The 10,647-nt window shown below is 36.4% G+C and overlaps 2 protein-coding genes and 1 long non-coding RNA gene across 3 annotated transcripts; all 3 read right to left on the minus strand.

The window, feature by feature from the left end:
• Window positions 1-3,483: 3,483 nt before the first annotated feature.
• On the minus strand, window positions 3,484-5,365 carry LOC112200977. The gene is made up of 6 exons (XM_024341982.2): window positions 5,350-5,365; window positions 4,924-5,186; window positions 4,596-4,826; window positions 4,327-4,425; window positions 3,959-4,060; window positions 3,484-3,837 (listed from the first exon to the last, which is right to left on the minus strand). The coding sequence occupies exons 2-6, from the start codon at window positions 5,170-5,172 to the stop codon at window positions 3,484-3,486; spliced, it is 1,035 nt and encodes a 344-aa protein (XP_024197750.2). The 5' UTR covers window positions 5,173-5,186; window positions 5,350-5,365.
• Window positions 5,366-7,082: 1,717 nt separating this feature from the next.
• Window positions 7,083-7,909, minus strand: LOC121053009. The gene is made up of 3 exons (XR_005810510.1): window positions 7,557-7,909; window positions 7,324-7,476; window positions 7,083-7,225 (listed from the first exon to the last, which is right to left on the minus strand). It is a non-coding gene; the product is annotated as an uncharacterized LOC121053009 (long non-coding RNA).
• Window positions 7,910-7,915: 6 nt separating this feature from the next.
• On the minus strand, window positions 7,916-9,614 carry LOC112199012. The gene is made up of 2 exons (XM_040518692.1): window positions 8,045-9,614; window positions 7,916-7,932 (listed from the first exon to the last, which is right to left on the minus strand). Exons 1-2 carry the CDS (start codon window positions 9,612-9,614, stop codon window positions 7,916-7,918), a joined length of 1,587 nt encoding a protein of 528 aa, XP_040374626.1.
• Between the last annotated feature and the right edge of the window lie 1,033 nt (window positions 9,615-10,647).

Consider the following 10,647-nt stretch of genomic DNA (forward strand, 5'->3'; position numbering starts at 1 on the left):
TAAGCAACTCACACCAACCACAAGAAAACCACCCTTTCAATTTAATGAAAACAACCCATGAATTAATTCTCTTAGTCAAAGGAGATGCATATGTCACTCCGTGACAAAAATCATACTATTTGATCACACAACAAAATGAATATGAAACCCAAAGTCCCCTATGGACAATAAAAGAAAGAATACTCTCAAGACTCTTTTCCAAACCCGTACTTATGAGTCCCAATTAATCTCAACTATTACCCCCATAAGATACAATTAAAATCCCGGCAGACAGACTAGAGCTCTAACTAATCGTAACCACTAACCCGGCCAAGGCGTGGTTCCCAATAACATGCCATGGTCACATTCGTGGCCCCGATCACTGTAGGTGATCCCCGATTCTCAATCCTCAGGTATTTGGATCCCCGATATAATACCAAAACATTAAGCAATTCGCAATCGACCCAAAATGTTACCCGAATCTACAACAAAAGATTCTCCGTAATTGATCTCTATCAATTACTCCCGGTGCAAAGACCAAAACATTAAGCAAGTCACAATGGACCCCAAATGTTGCCCGAATCTATATTAAAAGATTCCCCGTAATTGATCTCTATCAATTACTCCCGGTACAAAGACCCACATTTAAATAAGTCACCCGTGACCTAAAAATATTCAACAATTCTTAACACTTTTCAAAACAATAGAAATCAACCCTTTCCACAATATATTGTTTCCTCAAAAGTAAACCCGAAAACAATAAAATGAACCCTTTCACAAATATTGCTTTCAACACAACAAAACCAACAACACATATATATTTCACGTGAATATATATATATATATATATATATATATATTATTCAGAGCGGAGCTCCGTTTTGAAATTAACATGTGAAGTTCGAGTTTTTGGTCACTTTTCGGTCGCATATTCACATCTTGACCGTTCAATTTTTAGATTCTATTGTATAAATCATCTCTGCAAATTTTCAGCCAAATTGATGATCGTTAAGGTATCTAACTCACTTAAACCAATAGACGGACTGAATCTGTCAACCTGAACCGTACTAACTTTAAAGCAATTATCAATGTCTTAACAATCATCAATTTGGCTGAAAATTTGCAGAGATGATCTATACACTAGTACCTAAAAACGGAACGGTCGAGATATGGATATGCGATCGAAAAGTGACCCAAAACTCGAACTTCACACGTTAATTTCAAAGCTGAGCTCTACTTTGGATAGGATATATATATATATATATATATATATATATATATATATATACACATGTGGTCATTCACTCAGGAATGCCACTAATACCAACTATAGTTTGCAGTTAAATAAATAACTCCCAAAACGATAAGGTAAACCAATTTGTAAATAAACAGTGTGAGATTATTCATCTCGAAATTCCCGTTGCGTCTTCACACCACTAGATTACTTCCAAAACACACTCTGGCAAGCACCTAAGGAAAGTACAGCCACAATTCAGTACACGAATCACAAATGATTAAAGTTCGAGTCCCCAAAACGAACTACAACCCAAAAGTAACGCCAATCGAGGTGAAACCTCATCCAAGACCACCCAAAGTCTCCGAAACACTCTTGCAATCGATATGTCAAAACCACAAGACGATCGGATGAACGAATGCTCACAGATCGATAACGAGACAAACAAAAAGGGTAAAAAACCTAACAAATTCATACGATCTCCAAAAATTGAATATTATATATCAAAATGCTCGTATCGATGAGTAGATGATATATAAAACTAGAAACTGCCCATGACAGGCTATGAGCCACCGTCGTTGGCCAAATTCAAAACCATAATGATCAAACCATCTAAAGTGTGTACCATGAAGAGTGGAACAACTTTCATACCTGGAGCTAAGTTAGATTTAGCCTAGATTAATCGGGATCAAGCTCACAAGCTAGAGCAGTCTCCACCGTTGACTTTCAAAACCCGATCTCGGCCACCAAACTTTGAATCGTCCTTCAAGGCTGGTATGGATGTGATCTAGAGGAGGAGAGGATTCCAAAAATATAAGGATCGGACCGAGATAATGATGGAATTGTAAAATCCGATCGGGTTCGAAGGGTTTACCTTTGGGTGCTCCGATCTGTAGTTTCCGACGATTGCAGTCACTGGCGAGTACCAGAGGGAGGAAGGCGACACTAGTCTGAGTACAACTGCAGTGGTGGCGTCGTCGGTGGACGTCGGACGACAGAGATGGAATCGGGTCAGAATACCGGGTTCGGGTCGAGTTTGGGATTTTCTGGGGTTTTCTGGAGGAGAGAGAACGGAGGGGAAGAATGAAAAAAAGGAAATTTTGGGGTTTTTATAAAAATCTCGGAATTTTTCATATTTATAGAAATTTCCCAAATTTTCAATCGCCCATAACTTGCTCATACGAACTCCGATTTCGGTGATCCACATATCCACAAACTCGTATCGATACGCTCTACAACTTTTATGAAGGAAGTTTTCAGAGAAACTCAACGTATAAAAATTCAAACTTCGTACGTCCCCTAAAACTGTGAAGTTTAAATAATTATTTGTCCGAAAATAAATCCACTTAACAATTAACATACGAACAAAGCATAACACCCATAATTCGTACAACTGATCCATTAATAATTGCGAAAATTAAATAATGAAAATCGAGGTCATCACAATTCCTACGACCCTTCACTACTAGAATTTACCCAATGAGTGACAAACCACTTTTGTCACCCATTCTTAAAATTTCGTCACCCAAAATCATGAGTGACGAAAAAGGTTCGTCACCAATTTCGTCACCTATAGTGCGTGACCGATTCTATTGAGTGACGAAATGCTAAGTTCGTCACCAAAATAGGTTTAGGTGACGAAATAAGCTTGTCACCCAATCGTTGATATTTTGTCACCCATTCTTTTTCAAATCTTATTATTTTTTCTTTTTGCGCCAAATTTTTTTTTACCGCCAAAATTGACTTTATTGGTGACGAAAAAAGTTCGTCACTATTTAAATCATTTTTAAAATGTGGCGCCAAAATTCTTTTTACCAGTCAAATGCAATATTGTTGGTGACAAATTAATTTCGTGTCTGTTTATAATGTATTAATTTTTAGTTTTGGGATTGGGTGACGAACAGATGGTTTTGTGACTAATTTATAGTATGAAGATTAATTTTAAATCAATAGCTATAATTAGCAACACTTTACCACAAGAAGCTAGTACTACGTAGCAATGGTAGCATAAATATATATTGACATGCTTATCAGCCAGTACTTTACAAAAAAAAACTTGAAAAATTATAGGTCAAGTGTTGGATGCATTTTAAATCTGCAGGCATCATTTTACATTCAACATGTATCCTGCCAAAAACTAATAAGGATATCAAAGACCCAAAAACCTGCAAAAGCCCTAAACTAAGGGATCTATAGGCATCTGAAAGTATCATGCCTTCATTTGTGCATCCAAAATATAACTTGCAAAAAACTAATGAGGATATCGAGACCTAAAGCACATCCAAATCCTTATCCTCATCATTCTCCACATCCTCATCATTCTCCTCATCCACATTACCATCCTCGACTCCCTCTTCATCCACATCATGTGTAGAAGGTTGTCTCTCACCCTCAAGCGAAGCAAGTCGCTCTTCTAATAAAACAATGTACCTCATAAGTTGAGCATTTGTTGGGTTTGATGTGGATGCAGGGACTGAAGGACAGAATGTGTCTTTTCTAAGACCATAACCCACACCTCGAATGGTCTTACCCTTCATAGTCCCGAGCTCTTTAGCCAAGATATCTAATTGCATTGGGATAGGCACTATAACATCTTCAAGTGGGGTACCCTCAGAATCAGCCATCTGTTGCTTGGTTTTGATCAACTCTACAATCAGATTTTTCTACATATAATGAAAAATTTATTAGATATTTAATCTATGATGTTAGTGTTTCAATACAAAAACTATAACATATAACTCTTACCCCTGTCTTCTCTGCTTCTTCATTGATCCAAACACCACCATTGTTGCCTCTATGTTGATGCATGAGACTCCAATTCTCAATAAAGGTCACGTTTTTACCCTTCTACATTTGACCATAATAAAGCAATTGAAAGCCAATATAATTAATGGTATATGAGAAGAAGTCTAGTATGTAAATAAGAACTGCACAAAAATAGTCCGCCATTTGTTCTGAAGCTCCTCATCATATTTCTATATTATTGTTTTATATGTCACCAAGATTGAACAAATTAATGGATAAGTTTTCACAGCAAATGAAACAAATTAATTCGACAGATATATCTAATAATGGAGATCAGCAACTAAATTTAAAGAATACCAGATATTTACCTGTTCTTCGGCTTCCATATGTTTTGTGAAAGGGCGTGAACCACCACAGTGATTATAAATTTTCTTGTTCCTATTAATAGTATTGATCCTACAACGGTTCTGCATGTGTGTGAAAAGAACCAATCATTAGAGTATCATTTCATTCTTAAAATTCACCTGACGTTAGTCTTCTTGAACTTTTAAGCATATGGTCCTAACAGAAAATACATTTGAATAATATACACTATGCAAGCAACTTCAACAATACAAATCAGTGTACATTTTAATACCTGATACGCTTGATCCGTGTACAAATTATCACACAACCACTCCCAATCACTTATGTCCCTGTCACCAAACACTTTCTCAGTAGGGGGGTGAGCCCTTGCAAAATCAATGTCATCAGCATATTTTTTGAAGTGCTTGTGCAATTTTCCCTTCCATGATCTGAATGTGTTATTCATCTTGTCTTCAACAAATTTTGCAATGCCAGGTTCTTTGAAATTGACATCAAATTTATGCTAAAATTACAGTAAATCAAGAAGAGCTTAGTCTAATAAAATAATTGTAAATGTAACATTATAATCAATTCCAAGTTAAGTAAATTATATCACTCACCAACAACCCCTTTTTGATTTCGTCTTTAACTTCTAGTGTAACCTCCTTCCAGGTTTTGACATGAAGTGGGGCTAAGGAACGTGTTCGAGACCCAATTTCTGAAACAAACCTAGAATTAGCTTGGACACCATTTGGGAGCTTTTGATCCTCATTCATCTGAATCAGAATCCTCTCATTAGAAGCAGTGACAATATCATGAGTTCCTATCCCCTTTGTAACGCCACGTGTCTTTTTCCCCTTAGAGGACATGTCATGATCAGCACCTAGTGGTATTGTTAAGAAAATAAAGTTTAGTCAGAAGATCATACAATGAATAGACCTATATAATTCATATATCTAAAATATGAATCATGGCTCATAGACAAGCTATGTAGATTTATTTATATTAAATGTGTTGTTAGTGTTATCACAATCCAAGTAACTTACTTTCACTAGAATGTAATGGTGGTTGTGGTTGTTACTGCTGTGATGGCTCAGGTTGTTGCAACTGTGGTGGTTGTGGCTGCCTCTTTCCTAGTTGTTGTGGTTGTCTCTTTGCTGGTTGTTGTGGTAGTCTCTTTGCTGGTTGTGGCAGTCTCTTTCCTGATTGTTGTGGCTGCTTTTTCTGTTGTTGCGGGGGATGCTCTAGTTGCAACTCTGTTGTAACATTTTTGGCAGATGGCTTATTCCCAATCTTCTTCATCAATAATGATTTCGGTTTCAACATCCTGAGACAAATTAATAAATTATCAGAACAAGTTAGAATAATTCATAATACAAAACTGAATAGTCATAATAAAGAATGAAGAAGATAATATATACAAGACAACAATAGAACGAAAACATAAATTTTGACTGAAACTCATATATAATACAAAAGTAGAACTTGTCATACAACAATATTCAAAAAGTTTAAACCTCCCTTAACATCTTAATCTAAGTCACTATCAACATCACTCTGAACACTGTTTTCCTCATCCTCAGATTGCAATTCCTCTATGTAATCATCATCAATGAAATCATCATTAGTTGTGGACATCCTTTGTCCAATATCCTTGTTGGAAAGGATAACAGTTTCAGGTTGAACACCATCTCTACGTAAATGTGTACTGGAATACACAATATTTTCTTGAACATTCATTGCAGTTCCAACTTCGTCTTCTTGGTCTATATCATCATCATAGTTTGATTCCACATTGAATGCCTCTTCATTTTCAGGAACATCCCAAACGTGTCTATGTTGTATCTTCTGAATCACTTTCCAAGCACCACCCAACATAGGGTCATCAAGATAAAAAATTTGTTTTGCTTGTGCTGCTAAGACATAAGGATCCTCGCTATACCATTGAATGTCAGTGTTCAAAGACATGAGATGGTAATCTCGAATAATGCCTTCTCTTTTTCTCTTCTTAGGACTTGTATTGTACCACTGACCTTTGAAAAGAATAACTGAATAGCCACATATAAAGCTTACTTTAACAACGCTGACCAAAGAACCGTAAAAGTCACTTGCCCTGTCACCTTGTAAACCTGGCACCATAATCCCGCTGTTCTGAACAGATTTGGTCTCTTCTATTTGTTTGATGTGCCAACGGATCCCATTCACAGTACAACCTGTAAATGTACTAACAGTATCAACCGGACCAAATGACAATGCATACAACTCATCGTTCACTTCACTTGAACCTTCCTTATGCAATGCATTAACACGAGCCTTAAACCATGTAGGAAAAGAATTTCTCTGTCTATCTTCTAAATCCAAATGACTCTCTCTCTTCAATATTTCTTTATGCTCACTACACAAACAAAAATCACAAGTAATAATCAACAAGTCAAACATTTCATTAAGAGATACTGCCCCTACCCCTTTCTTAATTTTCTTTCATAAACTGATTACTTTTCTAGATATTCAAATAGATAATAAAATGACAACTTAGCAATAAAAATAAGTTCAAACTTAAATATAAGAAAGGGGAGTGTAGTAAGTCATTCTACTACACAATATAGTTAAGTTACTCACGCTTTGAAGGGTTCAACTTCATCACAGTTATTCAATATGTACCAAAAAGCTGTGTCCTTGTCTTTTTTTGACCACTGGGCTGTTTTACGGCCATGCAACATATGTGCACTACAAGAAAAAACAGAGAGAGTCGCACTAGTTTCACCCCCATCATAGTTCCGCTCTGGTCGTGAGAAACTTGTCTCAACATCTTTGAGATACATGGAACAAAAGGTTAATGATTCTTCTGCAATATATCCTTCAGCGATGGAGCCTTCAGGATGTGCTTTATTACGTACATAATCCTTCAGATTTCCCAACTTCCTACAAAGTACAGGATATGACATATTATTAATAATGTACTAATTAAAAAAGCAATCATATTCAGGATTAAAAAAAAAAAAAGATATATTGATACTTACCTCTCAATTGGAAACATCCATCTCATAGGAACTGGCCCACCAAGTAATGCCTCATGCGGTAGATGCACAGCCAAATGCACCATAACATCAAAAAAAGCAGGTGGGAAGATTTGCTCAAGTTTACATAGTATCACCACAATATCAGTCTGCAACCTTTTCAAATCTTCTACAATTAAGGTTTTTGCACAAATCTGTTGAAAAAAGCTTGACAGCTCTATAATGGCATCACACACCTCTCTACTTAAGTAAGGTCGAATTACCACCGGAAGAAGTCTTTGCAACAACACATGACAATCATGAGTCTTGAGACCGGAGATCTTTCCATCTTTAACACATCGAGAAATATTAGAAGCAAACCCCTCAGGAAATTTGACAGTTTTGAACCATTGCCAAAAAGGCCGACGTTGCTGTGGTACTATTGTATAATACGGAGTATGCTTCTTAAAATCAGACCCATCTTTTTCAATATGCAGATCATCTCTTATACCCATGTCTTGTAAATCCAATCTTGCCTTGACTGTGTCTTTGGTTTTCCCAGCAATGCCTAATAATGTGCCCACAACGCTGTCACATATGTTTTTTTCAATGTGCATTACGTCCAGGTTATGTCTAATTTTCAGCTTACTCCAATACTCCAACTCAAAGAAGATACTCTTCTTTGTCCAGTTAAGTTCAAAGTCTACTCGCTTCCTTTTCTTATCAGGATTATCATCATGTTTACCAGGCTTATAAGGTCTGAGGCGATTAACTTGGCATAAGATGTCATCACCAGAAAGTAGTTTAGGAGGAGGTCTCAACTCAAATTCATTGTTGAATAGCTCCTTGTTTTTACGCCATGGATGATTACTTCTCAAATTGCGCCGATGTGCCATAAAACAAATCTTACTCCTCAAGCCATAAGATGATGTATCCTCATTACAAACAGGGCATGCCATATATCCCTTCGTGCTCCAACCCGACAAATTGCCATACGCTGGAAAGTCATTAATTGTCCACAATATAGCAGCTCGAAGGTTGAAAAAAGAATTAGTTGATTTATCATAAGTTGGAACACCAAACTCCCACAACTCTTTCAATTCATCAATTAAGGGGCGTAGATACACATCAAGATCCTTGCCTGGTGCTACTGGCCCTGGAATCAGCAAAGTCATCATCGAGAACTGTTTCTTCATACACATCCAAGGTGGGAGATTATATGGAACCACTATGACCGGCCACATACTATAGGAAAGGCTCATATTTCCAAATGGATTGAACCCATCTGTTGCGAGGCCTAACCTTACATTCCGTGGCTCTTGAGAAAACTCAGGATATCTACAATCAAAATCTTTCCAAGCAGGTGAGTCAGCTGGATGCCTCATCTTGCCTTCTTCATCAGCTCGCTTATCATGATGCCACCTCATATTAGTAGCTGTATCGTTCGACATAAATAGTCTTTTCAGCCTCGGTTTTAGTGGGAAATACCGTAGAACTTTTTGAGGAATCTTCTTCTTTTTACCCAGATCAGAATTAGAACCTCTATATTTATACCTTGGTTCACTACATTCTGGACAGAACTCTTTATCCTGATGCTCTTTGTAAAACAGAGCACAATCATACTTGCAAGCATCTATCTTCTCATAACCTAAGCCCAAACCTTTCAACATCTTGTTCGCAGCATAAAATGAGGAGGGAATGTTATTAGGCTTAGGACACACTCGATTCATCACCTCTAGAAACATATCAAAAGACTTGTTAGTCCAATGATTAAGGACTTTGATATGCATGAACAAAACCATGGCAGTTAAAACTGAAAATCCATCACAACCAGGGAAAAACTCTCGCTCAGCTTCAGCCATTAGTTTCTCATACTGATCAGCATCGCTTCTCATCCCATTAGATCCATGATTATCCATCACATCTTCATTACCTTCTTGTATCTCATCCTCCTCTAGATCTTGAGCTATATCATCCATGTCAGTAGGTGGGAATGCATCATTCAAAATATCATGCACAACATCATTGGCTCCAACAATCTGTTCAGCCATTGGGGGAGAAAGAATTTGTGATCGCTGTTGCACTGTTTCTCCATGAGATGTCCAGATGTCATAACTCGAAGATATGCCATAGTTTCTCAAATGTATCTTCACAACTGGTATAGTTTGACGATCATGGTTTAGGCACTTGATGCAAGGACATCTAGTTCTGCCTTTAACATCCACATGCTTGCTTGCAACTTCAAGAAATGACTGAACACCGCACTTGTACTCATCACTCAACTTGTTCAGATTTTTTATCCATTTTCTATCCATGTTCAGTCCTATATTTAACAAGTATACATGCAAAAGAAAAAATTGCAGCAGGATAACTAATTGCAGAAAAAAATTATAAGTTACATGCAAAAAAAAATAATAATAATAATAATTGCAGCAGGATAACTAAAATAATGTTCAAGAAAAGAACAATCTATATGTAACTTGGGAAAAAGAAAAGAGTTGTGATCAATCACTACATGCCTACTTATTTAAATTCTTAAGTTTCTAAATGGGTGCAAAAAAAACAACGTACTATTTCACAATATAATAAGAAGGGATTGTAGAACAATCTCGAATATTACTTAATAATTCAATCTAAAACAAAAACAAAATGGTAAAAAGGGAACATATAACAACCATGTAACATACCTTGAAATGGTGACCAGATCCTTCTAAATTTTACAATTGGTAACTTCCCCTTCTAGCTAATGGAAAGCCACACAGAATGATTCAAGAACTGCAATGAAAACGGGAGAAATAGATTTACTGCATATTGTTGATAGATAATGATTCAATAAAAACTAACTGCAAATACACTCACATGCATAATATGAGCTGCATATATTATGAACTACTTAGAACTTCACAATAAAATCAACTACTTGTGCACAATACTAGAAAGTGCCACATAATTATAAGTTAAAATCTAAATTATATCTCCACTCAGTTCTAACACTCCGACCAAAGTGTACACTCAAATGAATGAATCAATAGATCGAGGACGTACCTGATGAGGAAGAAGAACTAAAAAAGCATTCCAGATATCATATTTACCCCTACAAGACAATCATGTCTGTTAACAAAGCTATGCATAATTAAACTCAAAAAGATATCAGACAAAAAAAAAAGGAAAAAAAAAAGAAAATTGTAATTTTGACTTTTGACAGCTTGAGCATACAACAACAAGATCAATATATCTATTACAGTCCAAGTAAAGAATAGAGACTACACATATCACTAACAAGTTGCCTCTCTTAATGCTAAAATGCCACCACAGTACATAACTTGTGCTAATTGTCACTTGAAAGTA

This window comes from Rosa chinensis, chromosome 4, assembly GCF_002994745.2.
Source record: "Rosa chinensis cultivar Old Blush chromosome 4, RchiOBHm-V2, whole genome shotgun sequence".
Taxonomy (NCBI): Eukaryota; Viridiplantae; Streptophyta; class Magnoliopsida; order Rosales; family Rosaceae; genus Rosa; species Rosa chinensis.

Excerpts from the sequence above, each read along its gene's own strand:
- LOC112199012 (XM_040518692.1), bottom strand. The coding sequence starts at position 9,614 with ATGGATAGAAAATGGATAAAAAATCTGAACAAGTTGAGTGATGAGTAC.
- LOC112200977 (XM_024341982.2), bottom strand. The coding sequence starts at position 5,172 with ATGTCCTCTAAGGGGAAAAAGACACGTGGCGTTACAAAGGGGATAGGA. Across the intron at positions 4,061-4,326 it reads ATATGGAAGCCGAAGAACAG|AAGGGTAAAAACGTGACCTT; the intron begins GTAAATATCTGG and ends GGTCAAATGTAG. Across the intron at positions 3,838-3,958 it reads AAGAAGCAGAGAAGACAGGG|ATGGCTGATTCTGAGGGTAC; the intron begins GTAAGAGTTATA and ends ACCAAGCAACAG.